This window comes from Lipophrys pholis (assembly GCF_963383615.2).
Source record: "Lipophrys pholis genome assembly, chromosome: 11".
NCBI classification, from domain to species: Eukaryota; Metazoa; Chordata; class Actinopteri; order Blenniiformes; family Blenniidae; genus Lipophrys; species Lipophrys pholis.
This window is the reverse complement of record NC_137631.1, coordinates 24896503-24914795: the sequence shown is the minus strand read 5'-3', so window position 1 is coordinate 24914795 and position 18293 is coordinate 24896503. Positions and strand designations below refer to the sequence as shown.

General features: G+C 39.6%; 1 protein-coding gene across 1 annotated transcript in view; it reads right to left on the bottom strand.

Annotated features, from left to right (window-relative positions):
* Positions 1-1017, bottom strand: part of cdh13 (cadherin 13, H-cadherin (heart)) — a 266013-nt gene extending 264996 nt beyond the window's left edge. The window contains exon 1 of the mRNA XM_080475644.1: positions 903-1017. Coding sequence (XP_080331770.1) covers positions 903-909 — 7 coding nt within the window. The 5' untranslated portion in view covers positions 910-1017. The remainder of the gene's footprint in view (positions 1-902) is intronic.
* Between the last annotated feature and the right edge of the window lie 17276 nt (positions 1018-18293).

Sequence of the window (18293 nt, the reverse complement as noted above, 5' to 3'; positions counted from 1 at the left end):
TTTTTTCTCAGATTTCTGTGGAAGCAAACTGGAGCGGCACAGATAGGCACTGCCAGAGTAACCCAGAGGAGCAGACTGGACTGGTAAGTGGTGGCAGCAATAAGAAGTTTGACAATCACGGGAGGCTGTGGGGAGGCTGACGAGTCACTGCAGCGACATGAAGAGGCCGACTCTTGGCTGGGAACTGATGGAACTGAGCCTCCATGACATTGCCTTCTCTGCTTTGAACTTCGCAACCGATCTCCCAACTTCCTCTGAAATCTTAAATGTTTTGATTATGAACCTGCTGAGATCAAGCACACGCTGCTGTGTACATGGGAAAATACAACTCAAGAGGCTGTTGGAGTCTTCAGTTTTGCAGAATGCCAAGCTGACTCGAGCATGGTAACTGGTGTAGTGGGACTGAGCAAGATAGTTACAAGGCAAAGGCTTATAATACAGAGTTAACAAATACAGCGTTAACTATGCAGCCTGAAGCTGTCTTCAGGGGAAGGAAAGGGGGTGGCGGGGGGGGGCGATGAAAAGGGGGAAAAAAATAGTTTTTGTAAATATCATCCAATCAAGGAGAATAATTTATTTGCAGACACAAATTATATTGTTGTTGTTGTTGTCGTGGTGGAGCAGAGATACAACCAAATACCTTGTTTATAGCAAGGATTCACATCATATCTAATACTCATGGAAAAACAAAACAGTGCTCATACGCAATCACCTTGACCTGCGGAGAATCTCCTTGCTGGGCTCAGATTACATAACAATGACGTTGTTCTAATCCTCAGGGGACAAACAGTCTCAATGTGTATGTGGGCGTACATGAGCAAATGCAGATAGACGGCGAAACAGAATGAACTTGAAAGCAGTTTAAGACCCCCCCCCAACCTGGCCAATATTGTGGCACTGACCTTGCATAAGCGGCTGGCCTTTCCTGAAAGGTCCGTTGTACGCCACCTGGTAGTTTTTGACCTGGAAGCCGGGCACACAGCCCTCATAACCTCCATCCTCTTGGCCACCAACATGTGCAATCTGCAACACAGAAAACAAAGCAACGGTCAGAACGGCAAACATTAACAGATGTGCAGGTAAACCTGACAGGCAAAGGCAGGAAAAACATGTCGGTGAATAAGTTGTCTTCATTACGGATGGATAGGAAACAGACGGATGGCGGGATGATGGCAAACAAAGCAAATAACCTATCCTCATTCCTTGCGAGGACTTTCTCAGACTTGTAAGACTGCAAGGATTTTAACCAAAGTCTCTTCAATGAGGATGATGATCCATGCAATAAAACTGAAATATCAAATGCTCTTTTCATTCCTTTACAGCAAAACCAGGCTCCTGCATTCAAATCACAGGAAGCCACAAAGTCACTAAACGTATTCCCCGGGCTTTATTCATTCGTCAGGCAGCGGTTTGACGAAGCTAACATTTTTCTTCATTTTGAAGGTCAACATGTCATTTTCTTGTTATTTCAAATTTTGCAATTCAAATGTGAGCGCACTAAAAAGTCTACAACACGGTCTTGACTTTTTATTCTCCAATTTTCTCTAAAAATCCCATTTATTCGTTATTATCAAAGTTATGCAGAGGTAAAAAAAAAAATATATATATATATATATATATATGTATATATATATATAAAACTTATTTTTTGCAAAACAACTCTCCTTTAAAAAGGGTAGGGGTTCCCATGGAAACAGACCGTTAAGTGGTGCGCTTCAGCAGATTTTCAGTTAAAGATCAAAAACATCCTTTAGGTAGCAACAGATACACATCGGAGTATAAATATCTGAGAGTTGCACGAAGGTATGTGAGGCATAATTTCAAACACGGGCCTCATGCTGTTCTTCCCTGATTATGTTTTTAGTTACCATTTCACATTGAATTAGCTTCTGCATTGACCCATTTGCAACAACGATACCTTCAAAACTCGGCTTTAACGAGTCACATCCAATGCATGAGCGAGTGAAAATAAATGTTTATAGGTTGTTCCTTCAAAATACAAAGTTCGAGGTTCACCTTGTACAGACACAAAGAATGACTCCATTCACTGTGGAAAATTCCAAGCACATTGTAAAATGTGTTGCGATGGAAAACTTACAAAGTCCGATTAATTACAGGTCAGAAGTTGCATTCCTAAACTGACGTAGAAATTGAAGTTTAAAAAAAAAAAAAGACAAAAATGTGTGCAATAGAAAGAAAGTGCACAGTTATTAGTCTGATGCATTTGACAAATTGAATTATGTCAGTATGTAGATATTACCTCTCATGAATGCACCCATTCCCATCTACACACATTGAGTTTTTTGTTGTTGTTTTGTTCGTTTTTTTATACCTTTTCGTTACATTGCATTTGTTTCATTCAGAATTTCTATGTATTAGAGCGATATGTCTACTACATGCCAAACCATAACCATGGACCTTAAATCGTCCACTTAATGTCTCTATAGCTCAAGAAAACGGATGTAGGTCAATAAGAGTGATCAATATACATTCATACACACAGAAAGAAAGGCAAGAAAGTTTAAAATGGCTGACTTTACCTGCTGGGATAAATTGTTTAGGGGAGTGAAATTATGGGCTGGATAGTGATGGAGTGGTTAGTGCTTGTCTCAGTTACATTTTAGGCCCCGCTTAAAATACAGAAATTACACGACAACAGTGCCAGGAATGACTGAAAATGCAATCTTTTTTTTTTTTTAAACGGCTCCCAGGGTGCCTCTTTTTGAAAACGCTCCGTCTCCATGGAAATGGACGAAAACTCAACTTTCTCAAAAATGCTCAGGTGAGTAGATTGACAATAACAATAATTGCGGCCTCCAGAGTGTCACAACTCCCAGTACATCTTCTCCTGGGACTTGGTAGAATTGCAGTTGTGGGTCACCTGTAATAGCAATTCAAATTAATCATCCAGCCATACGAATGTCGGTGTACACGCAATTGTTGACAATTACTGCGTATTGTTGTCCATTGTTGTTCCATTACAAAAACAACCAACAGCACCCACTAATGACCCAAAACGAGAACTACACCGTTTTTCAGCATTTCTGCTGTTGCCGTGTAAACGTGTAAAGACGAAGCTTTTCCGAAACGAAAACGCAAGGCAATGCGTTTTCACTTTCACTTGTCGCGTAAACAGGGTCTTCGGCTCAAGGCCTTTCCGTTTGCATGTTTTCCCTTCTCTGTACATGTGTTTTCTTCAGACATGTCTTTCAGAACTCTTTGTTAAACTGAAACTGTCCAGCGTGAAGACAGCTAAAAGCAGAAATAGCATCGCAATGGATGAATGAATAGACGTGTGTAATTAAGCCACACTATCATTAAGTTTTATATCAGGGCTGTTATTGCCCTGCTGAAAACGGACGTGAAGCGTGCCTCTTGTGAAAAGCTGGACCTCTCAGGTTGACACCTACTGTCCTAACAACACTTTAGTCATTGTATAACTCACTGCAGTGAATGTTTGGAAGAAAGCTTCTTGCATAAAGCAAAGGACACACGGCCTTATCTCGCATAATGAGAAGCACAACATCAATCCTGTTTATAGTGAGGTGAGTAGCCATAGCTTTAACACATGCTTCATAACTGCCAGCCAATTCTGGCTGAAGTAATGATGAAGAGGTATCCGAGAAGGCAGCTGCCCATACTAAGAAGCTCTATGCGCGTTGTCAGAGGAAAGAGGTCAAGAGATAAGCAAACACAAGCACTTTCTGTATTGGCTCCTTTTTCTATTAATCATATAATTCAAAGAACCACACAAGTGATGGAATTGCCTGTCAGGTACAAAGAAAGTAGAGATGTTGTGCCGTGGAAACAGGGACGCTTGATTATTGTAGCAAACAAAACTACTTGAAATGATTTACTGTAATCATTTTCCCATCCCTACAGGATGTAGGTCAGCTTAGCATTGTATGCTGAGAAATGCTTGGTGGCACACTGTAGAGAGTCGGAGAGAAAGAAAAGGACATGCATCGGTCAGTAATAGAGCCAGCCAATCTCATACCAAGGTTTTCATACATTCATTCATTCATTCATTCATTCATTCATTTTCTTCCGCTTATCCGTTTCCGGGTCGCGGGGGTGACAGTCTGAGAACAGCCACCCAGGTCACAATGCACCGATTAAGAACCTTCCTGCAGGTGGTGAGCCCACGGGAAGGTGGTTTTCATACATGCTTTGATAATAGAGAGGATGAAGGATATATACCTGAAGTCATAATCATTTAGTTTTTTCCCTCCTACCTCTCGAGATCTCGGTATAAAATGTAATTTTCTTGAGAAAAAAATACCATATTTTGATGAAAGGATTAAAAAGAAAGAAAAAAAAAGACACTATTTTTGCAAAATACACAATACGATCTGAATACCACTGGATTATCCTCACAGTGGGTGGTAATTAGACACAGTTTATAGCACAGCAACCACTGTACACATCTACCTAACAAAGGCATCTGTCACTATTGTGTCCCGGTGACATCCTCCCGGATTATCCCCATACTGCTTGCCTCTTCCTCGAGATATTCACCAATCATTACCTTTTTCTTTCCCTCATGAATGGTTAAACCCACTCCAAACCTGCTATATAAGAAGTTAGGTACAACCTGGAAGGATCACTGATGAACCAAAGACAACAAATCATCTTCATATTCCCACCTAAATGAAGAGTCGTCGATTAACTTAACCACGCATGGCTTTAGACTGAAGGAGGAAAGCATCCATTAAGAGTACTTCAACCAAGAAATGATGGATTGGACGCAGCTCATAGCAGAGCTATAACATAACTTTAGATTTCATCATACAAGTGGACTGTTGCTGACATTTCTTGAATAAGAAATAAAGTGAAAGAGCAGCAGAAACCATTTCCAGATAAGAGAATAGCATTTTTTCCATCTTACCGAGACCACTAGTCTGCTGCATATCAGTAACAAATGATTCTCATCGTGATTAAAAGACGCATGACAAATGGGGACGGGTAATAACTTCTGTTCAAAATGTGGTTTTATTCCTAGTCACCTGACTTTGTGAGGGAGTCAGTCTATCAGTACCATTTTTCTTGAAGTATAAGTTGTTTTCAGTTCAAGGAAAGCCGCAGTGCTCCATCCCTTCTGAATCCCATGAAAAGTGTCATCATATCTTTGGATACTCCGTTGCTGTGTGTAGTGGCATGCATATATGTACGGGAGTGTGATTCGTATGTTGGATTTAAATGAGGTTTAGACTGCATGTAGAGTGTTTAACTGCACTTCAAAACATGTAAATGGAAGCAGCACTGCTGCATGGTATGGCGCATTCAAACACACCAAAAGGTGGAATATTCCCACTTCTTATACGATCAATATAATCAAAAAGTGTTACTTTCACACACATGGAAATGAAACCCAAACTTCATAGAGCAGCCATAGAGCTTAGGGAAGCTCATGCAACATTAGTCTAGATAACAGCATTTGAGCATTTTCAAGTAAACATGACTCATCCTCTCTCGAAGTTTCCCATTTTCCTTGTGGGAAGTTACCAGTATAACAGCGTTCAGATGTAATTTTCCCACCCAACATTTTGGTCCGTTACTGAAATTGTAGTTTAGGCTTCATGTGAATTTACCTCATTTTTGCATTTTTGCTTCATAAAAGTTTTACGCTTACATGACAAAGTTTTGAAAGCAATTTCTGCTTACACAGAACTGATGAAAACGATGTAGTTCGCATGTCAGGCCACAAGTTGGAGCTGTTGGTTGTTTTTTGTAATGAAACCACACACACATACCAGCAGAGAAAAATATGCTATAAACATTAACATTGGCAAGTACACGGACATTCGTATGGACGGATGACGAATTTGGATACTCATTACGGCGACTGTCTATAAAACTACCAAGTCTGGGGGGAATATGGACTCGGAGTCATGACACTCTGGAGGCCACCATCGGTGTTATTGTCCATCTACTGCACATTTGCAGAAGAATATATTATTGTATTCAACTTTATTTATATAGCACCAAATACAACAAAGTCATTTGAGTGCAAGTTTACAGAGAAAACCCAACCGAAAGTTACATTTTCAGTGGCTCCGAGCAATGTTGTCATTTAAACAGACACCCAAAGCGCAACAAAAGTTTTTTCATTGTCACTCAAACACACTGTAACTTAAATAAGATTAGTGTCCAGGCTGCCTTCAAATTTCAATTTGACTTAATTTGAGAAAATAATTTGAAGCAACTTCAGAACTATTCAAAACAAATACATTTTAGTAGTTCAGTTGGATTGTCATTTATAAGTTTTCAGAACTTGACGATAGTTAAGTTGTACTTTCATTTGTATGTTTTGACTGCCGTTCCTAATTTTAAAGGAATTGTTTTTCTAAGCTTGAAAACTTTCCATGTGGAAATGCAACATAAACATGACACCTCGAGTTATCACAACAATTTGAATGTTTTGTTGTCATACTGACAATTAATTGTAAGTTTTCATGACGAAGGGGTAAACAGGGCCTTATTTATATACTTCTCACTCTGAAAAAGCCTTAAGGAGACATTTATAGAGAACAATGACATGAGTATATTCTTGCCAATCCACCTGAGCTGCCGTAGTCTGCGATTGCCATAATCTGCAAAGTAAGACATAGAAGTCCTTCCTTTCAGTTCACTTCATCTTAACCAGTTCTGGCAATTTAACAAGGCCTTTTTGTTTGAACTCAAATTATGAACTGAGCAGCAACTTAAGTGGAATAAACTCAGACAGTGTAAAGTATTTTAGTGGATGAAGCATCATGTAAGTTATCACTTGAAGCCGTCTATGGAGATCTGCCTGCATGATGAACAAGCTTTGGCAGACATTCAGCCATGGAGGTCATTACACGTAATGTCCCAGGAAAGTAATCACTGCACCCAGGGGACTTGGTGCTTTCCCTGCATGGTTCAAAATGTTAATTTGCTCCTGTCACAAGGCTTCCTGACAAGCTGGGATACGACGCTTGTTGGTCCATAAACTCAGTGAGGTTGACTAAAGGGCCTAAGGCCTGCCTGCACAGCAAGGTTACATGGGATACACATGCAAATGCAGACATTACCATATGCACTACCTCACGTTGACATCCACAGTAAGTGAATACCTGAAAAGTCACCACACAGTACACCCATCTCTCAGCAGGACTCACACACATTCTAATGTCCATTAAGGGGGAAATATTACAATCCAGCCCCAATCCAGCAACTCACAGTAGGACAGAAAAAGCATTAAAAGCAATGCAATGTTAATGGGAATGTGGTTAGCAAAGGGGACTATTATTGTGTGCAATATTCTCCATCAGGAAACCATTTAAGAATGTACTCCACATGCGAAGGTTATATTATTCAATCGTAGCAGGATGGATTGAAGCTTTCTACCATTAGTGTCCATTTGTTTTCATGGCAAGATGCTTTTTGAAAAAGATAAATGCTTAAACAAACATGTGAAAGGATGCAGTGAAAGCGAAGGACATCAATATACTCAAAGGCATCCACAGCATAACGGGGATGTTTTGAAGATTGTTTTAATGAGTTTTAATGTCCGCACGTGTGTCGTTTTACGCACATGTTGCTTTCATGTCTGAGGCGTTTGTCAAGCACGTGAAACAATCTGATCTCCTGTGTGCTTACGCTCTCTGGTTATTTTAATGGCTGGTGAAACAGGTGAAAGCCAGAAGTTCTCTCTCGCATGCAGGAGGTATATGAAATAACAGAAGTACTTGCAAAACATCTCATAAAAATGCAACAATTCAAATATCTACGTTTACTTCTAAAAAATTAGCTGGTAAATTAAAACCACTTGAGCATATTTTGTTATCTATTGAATTCCTATAATTCTAAATTTACTTTGTGGTGTAAATTCATCCTACATTTCAAAACAATTGTAGGACCTTTAACTCCAAATTTCTATTATAAGTTTTATTGATTAGGTGGTACAGTTTCTATTATCCAGGCACATATCATGAATGATGCTGAGATTGATGATGAGGTTTTAAGGAAGAGGATCCAAGTTTAGATACAGTTTAAAACAACATCAAAAACGTTTGTTGAAGATGTTGTTGAATATAGATGACAAAAATTTGGCTCTCAAAAATAATGTAAAGAGTAATCAAATGAAGGTTGCAGGACTAAGTGCTTGACTCAGTTTAAAAGAGGAAAAAAACAAAACATTAAAGATTTCTAAACAAAAAAGCATGAATTGTGGTTTTGTGATTTATGCAAAAAGAACTACTGATCTGGATGATGGAAATGTATGTTTGAGATAAATGATGGACTTAGTTTAGCAGTTGTTGTCATGGTTACTACAACAACAATGCAATCGTGGTTCGTAACAACTACGAATTTAAAATGATTCTGATCAATTTGAAAAAGGAAAAACCTTTCATTTTGCTCATTGTTCCTTTGGCCCATGAAGTGATCTCTCCCTTATGAGGATTTTCTCCACGTGACCTTTCTTTTCACTCTGCTTTTAGTCCTATTATCATTTCCAGGGTTACTGACAAAAGTCATAAATTACAAAGCATTGTGAGTCATGGTAATAAGATTGTTTGGTCCCATAATATCTTTGAGTTCAGGAGTAATGAATTGTCCAATGAAACTCACTTCTTGCAGAGAATATCATTTTATTTTTTTTTATTTTTTTTAAATCACTTCATACAAGCTGTAATCTTTGAGATGAAAGGCCTCCAAGTTCTTCAGAAATAAATGTCCTTAGTCATTTCAAGATACTACTGCAGAAACAAAAAAGACAGGTCTAATATTCTAGAGAGATTATATAAAAGACAAAGTTGATGTCAAAAACACATACATGCATCAAGATTGAAGCACACTATGATATACGTCTTCTCCTGAGAAGTCCACTGCTGGAAAATAATGGATTTTTGAAATTCTCATCGCCAGTATCTCGTCCGTTTGATGTGCTGGTGAAGACATTGGGCAGTCATTGCCTCAGTACGAGCGCTTACACAGAGGGGTTGTGCCATGGTCGGGCATCGAATAAACAAAGAGTCTTGGGTGTATGAAAATAACATTGCATCCTACAGGACCAATTATAATGCCTAAGCAAGACTGGACCCCGCAAAACACCCTGCATTATGTATCGGTTTAACGAGAAGATCGACACAGACCCAAGGAGATAAACACATCCGCAGGCATTGAGTGAGACGCATGGGCCAAGTTGGAGAGAGATAGCGGTTATGTAAGCCGTAAACAGCTCTATAACAAAGAATATTTGAGAAGGTGGTAACATTTCAACAATTTGGATCAGATCAGAAGTATTGTATTCAACTAATCAACACCTTTAAAGTTGACGGACAAAAACAAAAAGGGCTGTATGGCTCATTCGTGTAGTTTTAAAAACTGCTTTAGGTTCCTGTTCAAAACAAATGTGTGCAATATTAAGAAATGTCACTTCATTATTCACACATAAGCCTCGTGGGCCAAAACCATCTCACAAATAGCTTCAGTCAGGCCTGCCACATAACCAAGCATATGGTAAGAATTTCAAAAAAAACCTGTGAATGGGAAAACATTTCTTAACAGTGGCAGGCACAACACAACAACGAGACACGAGCTGAGATATTGTGATGCTCCTTTGCTTTCACACTGCTCTTTTGAGAACGTTTGAGGGCGCTATCCCCCGGAACAAACACTGACCAGAGAGGAAATACAGCATGACAAAGAAGAAACACGGCTCATTGATTGGTCCGGAACAAACGCAAAAACCCCGTCTCTGTAGCCGGGTGGTGGCTAAAAGGGGCTAATTAGCTCGCGGCTAATGGGTAGTCACAAGCTAACAGCGTGAATCCAAAGAAGCAGATGCAGAAAAAATCTCCTGAGCAGACGTTGAATCGTGAGGGAGATGTAGTGTAGCGTCTGAAGACGATATATATATATATATATATATATATATATATATATATATATATTTTTTTTTTTTTTTTAAATGTGATGTCTTAGCGATGAAAAACAAAAAGCGTAGCAACAGAATGAAAAATATCCTGGAAAACCTCACACCTCTCTTCATATTGAATGTAGCATCCCTTCACATGATGATCGAGGGAGTTTGGAGTCTTGTCATCTTTGAATATATAACTTCATAAATACAAATAAGGGTCCTTTCTTTGCTTTCATTTTCAGCTACTTTCAGTTTGCTATAATCCAGGGAAAAGATGCTGACAACATAATGTGTTGTTTTTTTTTGTTTGTTTTTTCAACCAATACCCTTGTCGTCTGTCATATTTTAATTCTAACCAGCTGAAAAAAACTGGACATTTATCTCACACAGATATCAACTTTCGTGTGTCTACTGAAGCCCCTATAGATGATAGAAAATGGAAAACATCTCTAAACACATAAGAAAACCGAAAAACATCAAAGCTTCCTTTTTGTTTAATGCACTACTCCACATTGTCAAAGTGCTGAACAGAAGTGGTTAGACGTTAAAGATAGAACTAAAGTACCAGGTACAGAAAGCACTGAAGCCCTCCTGAACAAAAGGGAACTGCATTATACATCATTGCATTGAAAAACGGACAGACAGTACAAGTTCACTTGAACATTTGTGATAGTGTTTCCAAAGACTATGAAGAGAACATTGTATTCAACAAAACTGAAACCACTTAAGGATTAAGCTTTGTCAGTAAACAAAAAGACAAAAAAAAAAAAAAAAAAGATCTGACCAGGACTGACAGACCACGTCAACCGAAGGTGAGAGTGAACCGATTTGAGGTTGTTTGAGAGCAAATAACTTGGTAATGTGAGTTTGTCTATGCTGATAAAAAAAAATTGCTTGTTCAAACTCTCAAGAAGTGTGGTGTTATGAATAATAAATGAAGGCATTTCTTTTGCCATTTTGGTGGCATTTTTTTTAAGTGTTCTTACAGTCCCTGAAGCTCAAAAACCTTTCAAATAAAACCAAAATGTGCTACTAATTCTACAAAATATCTACATACTTTTATTTGACATGTGCAAATCTAAGTTTTATTTCTTTGGAGCAAGCCAAACATCTGACCACTCCATGACCTCTGGAAGGAACAATAATACAAGATCAATCAAAAAGAAGCAATGTGAATACATACAGTAGATATGTGTACAATTCACATGAGTCACTGGGAATATTTCTGAGTAAAACACTGAAATGCAACATCTTCATCTAAATCATTTAGTGGGAAGTGATGTGAACATCAGTATTGATCACGATCGCACTCTGGAGTTAAGCAAAACTAAGCAAGTATTAACTTTAGATACCTCTGCAATGTGCAAAAGTCAACAAAAGGCCTGAGAATTGAAAGAACCGCTGAAGGCAAGAGACTAAAAAAAAAAGGGGGGGCCTAGATTGTTATACATAGCTCAAGTTCATTGGGGAGGAATAAATAAGTCTATCGATTGACAAATACTTGGAGTGCAAGTCTCTAGGTTTATGTTAACGCTACAGCACAGCCAAAGAAAGCTCAATCGGAAAAAGAGATCCATCTGCTTCCTCTCCGGCATTTAGATCATGCCGTCTATGAGGTCCAGTCCAAATAGGTTGAAAAGTGCAAAGACTTTCAGAAATCAAATGTACACTACTAACACAAGGTCAGTGTTTTGCAAATGAAGAAAAAAGTTGAACAACTGGCTGTACAGAAGTGAGGATGTAGTGATATTGATTAAAACGAGAAAGAAGAATGACGAGAGGTCTAGTGTCTGAGGGTCGTCTTGTCTCTGTTGGAGTCATGATGCGGGGGTCGGATCGTATTCATGTGGGAGGAGCAACGGCAGGTCAGCGAATTGCTTGAGAGCTTGACATGTGATTCAGTTCAAGTGTGAAGGACCAGTCAGGTGATTAAGGCAATGGCTTGGGAGAGCACACAGTAAATGTCACCTCGGGTGGAAATCAATACTGCCTCAAGAACCCACAGTGCATCAATAGATAGAGATGGAGAGGGCCACGATGCCTGATATTTGCTGAAGATGATATCGGGCGGGGGGGGGTCCTTGGAGAGGTGATAGTGTATGTGAATGTGTAGTACACATGTGTATAAATACTATTAAGACGGAAAGAAGAAAAAAAAAGCTGATTGAATTACAAAGACACAGGCTCAACAGAAATGTTTCCACTTGCTTACTTTGCCTTTTCAGAGTGATGTCTGTGAGATTGTTTGTTCGTAGCAGGGAGTGAAATGCCTGAGGATTTTAATACACACACTGATGGATCAACTATTTGGCTTCCTTTTGTAACTAAAGACTGGTGTTGTCTAGTTAATCTGCTATCATTTTATACAGTAAACACAACGTTAGTTTGAAAACTTGCCATTTACAGCTGAAGATACCTCTCGACCATCTCACATCTACTCATCTGTAAAATAATCGCCATTCGCCAATTTAGTTAACAATAGAAACATGAAAACCCTTCTATCCAATCAGATCAGGGAAGGTGGTGTCACCATGTTTATGATGCGAACGAATGCCTCATTTACAAGATCAATAATTTTTGCGTTTCGTGTTGACACGGCAAAGTTTTGAAAACAATGTCCGTTTACAGCACAAATGCTGAAAACAATGAAGTTACCATGTAGGGCCACTAGTGGGCACTGTTTGTTCACGCACATGTGCAGAAAACAATATGCTATAAACATTAACATAAAAAGCATTATGGAATTAATCCATCGATTGGGATGATATTCATATAAAGCAGCAAAAGTCTGATCACTTTATTCAAAGCTCAGGTAAATGGGACAATCTGATCCCTCAATTGATGATTGATAGACGGACAAAGTTACCATGTAAAAACCACTATTATATAATTCAGAAAACATGACAAATGCATTCTTGTTTCAACTCTTTCCAAGTAAAAATATATAATGTTATGCTCACATCAACGCTATAAAAGAACGGTGTGTACAAGTCATTGAAATAGTCCCAAAAACCCATTTAAACTAGCATTTTACACTGAATGCATCAATAACAAGTCAGAGTTCATAGTAAGTCGGCTTCTAATTGAATGCAAGGCATCGCACTGTTCCTAAAAAGCATGAAAACAAATGTGTGTTAGCGTGTCGCTTGTTTCTCTGGGTTCACGGTGGACCGTTTGCCAACATTACACCCAGAAAGCCTGCCAGTACCCTGACATTTCATCCAGCCACCGTCTCATCTTCTCCACCCTACATTTCACTTTTTCCCCCCCTCAATCTTGCAAGGCCTCTCTCTCCATCAAGGTAAATGTCAGTGCACACACCTCAGTACGGGTCTGGCTGACCCATCCAGGTCTGACTACACCCGGAGCCCAAGAAGAAGCCAAAAAAGCTTGTGCAAGAGGGAGAATCAATCAGAATGGGCTTTAGACACCTGCAGCTGGCAGGTTAGCCGGGCATGGAGTACCTGAGTCATGAAACCATCTGGTTCCCGGCCCAGGCTGCCGAACCTTGGCCACACCTGCTGGGCCTGTAAAACAGCACTGGAGCAGTAAACACACAGGCACGCCGCGGACGAGGAGCAGCCAACCGAAGAGACACACAAGAGGGGAAAGAAAAAAAGAAGAAGAAAATCTTTGCTACTGGTTGATTGTTTATGATGAACAGGTAGATATAAAGGAGAAAGCAGAGAAGCAGAGCCAGAATATGGTGATATAATGATATTAGAAGGGTTGAAGGAGTAAATATACAGATTGGAAAAAATATTTTGTAAATAAGCATCTGTACATTATGAGGAGAAATGTTTTTTTCTGATTGAACAGGACTTTAGGGAGCACACGGGGACAATAGATAAAATTACCTTGATGGATTCACCATCAACATGCCACATCCTGGTAAAAAAAAAATCACACACAAAATATAAATATGAAACTGACAGTGGTCTGGACAATAGACGCAATCTACAATCAAAACAAAAAACTGAGTTTTTATGTTTTTATAGGCGATATATATATATATATATATATATATATATGGCTGCCATTGGAACTGGATCACTGGTGTTCATCGATGAGTGTACTGCTGACAAAAGCGACGGGCTAAATGCTGAGGCATACAGGAGCATTGTGCCTGCTCAGATTCAGCCAAATTCATTTAACAACTTCATCATTGTCATTCAACAGGACAGCAATCTGGACAAAGAGAGCCAAGAGGTTTTTCAGATGATTGACTGATGAATTACTTGATTTTAATTCAAGTGAACAACCTTTCACAAGCTGAAAACCAGAGTGAAGGCGGAGAAAGAGAGAAATAGCATCTAAATGTTGAAGGAAATAACAGAACATTCAATAATACCGTTGGGCTAAAAACCTCTGGCAGTTATATTGACAGCTAAGAAAAACTTAAGTATTGCAGTCAAATACACAGCCAAGTATCCAAATGGAGACCCACTCATGGACAAGCTCTTTACAAAGACCACAATCTTTGTTGATTGTATGGTTCTGCAATCTGTGGCTATTTAGTCCACCTATATTGGCTCCCTAAAGCTTGGGATTCAAATAGACATCTTATTTCATTCTATTTGCTCGACAGACTCATTTGGAAAAGGACTCTTGTTACCCGGCTAAAACAGGACAAAAGACTAGAAACAGATTAAATTGATAAAATAGCTAAAACAGCTTTAAAGAAGCTTAACATTCGTTAATGCATCCCAAAGAAATCACACAGAATACTGAAAAATAAAAGCAGCTAAAATTTCTAGAAATGGCGATGGCAAAGTGGGAACGCACCATTTCTGCATTTTCCTTTCAGGGAAGTTTTGCATTTACATCGCAATGTGTTGAGAGCAATGTCAGTTTTCAGCTTTTCTGCCCTTTGCGTGTAAAGTGAGTGCTAGTGAGTGCTATTGATTGTTCCGGGAAGGAAACCACATACACACAGAGAACAGTATGCTACAACATTAACAATGGCCAAGAATACAGACATTTTTAAGGAGAGACGATGAAGTGGGATTGCTGGCGACTCTAAACCATAAAACTGACGAGTATTAGGGGAATATAGACTGGGGGTCACGACACACTGGAACGCACCATTTTGGTTATTGTCGAACTATCGGCGGATGTGCGGAGGAATTATTTACTATGGCCGTCATGTGCAGTAGCAGCATTTCAGAAAAGTTCCAACGTCTGCACGGAGCCGGAGTCGGATTGTTTTCGAAAAATGTGACTTTCATAGTCCAAGCATTTCACAAAAGTTACACCTCAGAAGCCATGTTGAAAAAATTAGCATGTTCAGTGGCTCCGAGCACCGTTGTTTTGTAAATGGACACCAAAACACAACAAAACTTTTCTTTTTTCACTTGAGAACGTGCAAACAGGGCCTAAACCTTAAAAAAGATAAAGAATAAAATAACTGCACATGTGACAAAATGGCTCTTGAGGCTACATAAAAGAGCTAAAACAACTAAACAAGTTAAAACAATCACTGAAATGGATAAGAAGTTTAACTCAGCTACATCTCTAGAAAAAGGTGGATGAATTTGGAACTGAAGTAGTTCAGGACCGCTGCTGCAGGATGAGTCACCCATCACAGTGCCATGCCACCCTGATATCAACCTACTCACATAAAACGATTTCTTAAATTGCCTTTTGCTTCATTTTGGGTCGAATCACAGACGCTGAACTTTGTGGCTGTGACAGAGCAGTATGACTCCACTGATATGGCTTTTTACCAAATAATAAACCCATTTCCAAGCCTCATGTGTAAAAGAAACTTTTTACCATTACTAGCCAAGAGAAATTTACCAATGTTTTTGCTCAAAAAGGAAATAAAAAGTATATATGAAAAAAAAAAAAAAAAGGGAAAAAAAAAAAACACGAGTAAAAATATCTTGAAAACTGTGGTTGTGAGAAATAAAAGCATAAAAGCCAAGTGCGTATTTGTCAAACTCCATCTATTCATAGATGGCCGACATGGAGAGAGCACATTTCCCCGGCACATCAGAAGCTGGGCCTCATGAAAAGCAGAGGACAATGGTGGAATTGTCCTGATGACTCATTCAAAGTGTCCAAAAGAGCTTCTTGGCACTGGTCATCACATCGTGTAATGAGGACCTTTTTCCTGCACCGCCGTGAAAGTGATTCGACTTTGAAACTTTTAGTGTTTCGCCTTATTCAGGCAGGCGGGTCCCATTGCGATGCAAATCCAACATCCCCGGGGGGTGGGGGGATTGGGGGGGGGGGGGGGGGGGGGGTTAGAGGTGCGTGGTAAGTGAGCTGGCGTAACCCCGACAGTATCATTTCCTCACAGTCAGTCTGCTCAAATCCCTTTTCTAGTTGGCAAGCTTGTCAATACTTTCACCTCGCACACACACACACACGCACACACGCACACTTCACCGCACAGCATCAGGGAGAGAGGTGTGAAGTGAGACTGAAAAACAACAAGAGCGTCAGCTGCAGGCACCAGCTGCTATCCAGCAGAATTCATTTGAATGCACTTTATATTTTTTTTTTTCTCCCCCTGTTGGGATTTGCCATGTCAATCTGAGCACTTCCAGCTTCATCTCAATGGCACGTTCATTCACCTTGAAAGAGGCGTTTTGTCTAATCGCCTCCACATGTAAACTTCAAAGAGGAGTTTCATAAATATACAAGTGACTTTCTCTCCTCTTTGTTTGAGTTTGTTGCGCTTTAACAACAGTCAGCGAAGTTTGTCCGATACACCTCCAGGCCACGGCAGTGACAGATGGAAACCCAATGCAGTACAGACGCCGCCGAAAATAAAATGGCGCCACATTGACCTGGGGGGGGGGGGGGGGGGGGGGGGGGGGGGGGGGGGGAGTTACACCTTTTCAGGTGTTGTCAGGAAGAGCCCGGTTGAGAATGCTGATGCTATCGCACTTTGTTCTCAAACACTGCAAATTGCAATACAATTCAAGTTTGAGGCGTCTCCAATCAGGAACTCACCTTTCAGTACAATCTTATCAGGGGGCGGCATCAGTCTGTGATGCACCGGGGTGAAGAAGCAGAGATAACGAATGGGAAAGTGTACAGATGCAGATTTACGAATCCTGTGTTATCACTCGGCCTGTGTTTAAAGCTTTTATTGGGCAGCCGGTGGGCTGCACTCAGGTTTTTGTCGGGGTGGTCATTAGAAGTAAAGAGCTGAGATTTGTGTTTGTTTCCTCTTCTGGTTTATCTGTCGTTATCAGCTTACCTTTCTCCTCGCAAGCTGACCTCCATTCATCAAAAGTAACAAGGAGATCCTGATACTCCTTCTTTGAACTTCCCCGGCGACACCTTGAACTGACCTAAGCGTTCCCCCCTCCCTTTTCTCACAGACCAAGCATTGTTGTTGTTTTTTTCTTCTTCTCCTGAAATTTGTCTCTGATATTACCTGCTTTAAAGTTTCACCCCCATCTTCCACCAATAGTGATTTATTACACTGCTTTCTAATGTGTCTTAAAATACATGCACATCCAAATATATTGCAATTGTCAGTATGTATGCATTTTTTAGATAATTAATTCAAAACTAAGAAAAATAACATGCATGGAAATGAACAGGGGCCACATGCAGCCCAATGTCATCTTTAGTTGGTTGGACCGGTAAACTAAAGTCAAATAATATCCTTTAAATTTGAACTTTTCCTTTTTTTGTGTTGTTGTGGCGCAGAGTATAAGTGATGAAAATATTGATATGTTCATAAAACTAAATCACTATCAAAAATGATGAAACCTGATGGAAAATACAGTGAAATATCAAAAAAAAAAAAAAAAAAGGCCAGGAGGATTGACAGTCTCCACATAGCCAAGCACTGAAATCAGAGGAAAATCTTATATAACATGCATTTGATCTCCACAGCTTCCAGATCACACCTGCAAACAAGAGACCAACCAGGTTCATCAGAACCTCCAATGAAAACTGTTTTTGATTGCAAAAGAGGAGCTGCTGAGACTCAACTCTATTTGAAAGACGTCGTCTCGGCTGCATGTCTTTATGATGTCCATGTGATATTGTTATTGGACCGTATTCTTGACCTTCCGTCAACACTGATGGAAGCAGCAAAGTACTCCGATTATAACCAGTATGAATGCTGCAAACTCAAAGCCAATAGGAAAGAACACAAACATTGTGTCGCACGATGATAAGAGACATTTATTATGAATCACATTTATCTGTTTACTTGATTCCTGCTCCATAACATGCCTTTCCTTTGCTTCTCTATGATCTCTTTCATAGTTGTACCGTACCATTACACTCCTAAGATTTTTCTTTTCTATCCGTCTTGAAAATCAGTTCCTCTCCTGCGTTGCAGCCTCATTTTCTCACTCAGAAGAAAGTCTTCAGGGATTGCATAAATTGAGAATTTAGGTGTTTGTACATATATTTCTGCTTCACTTATTTC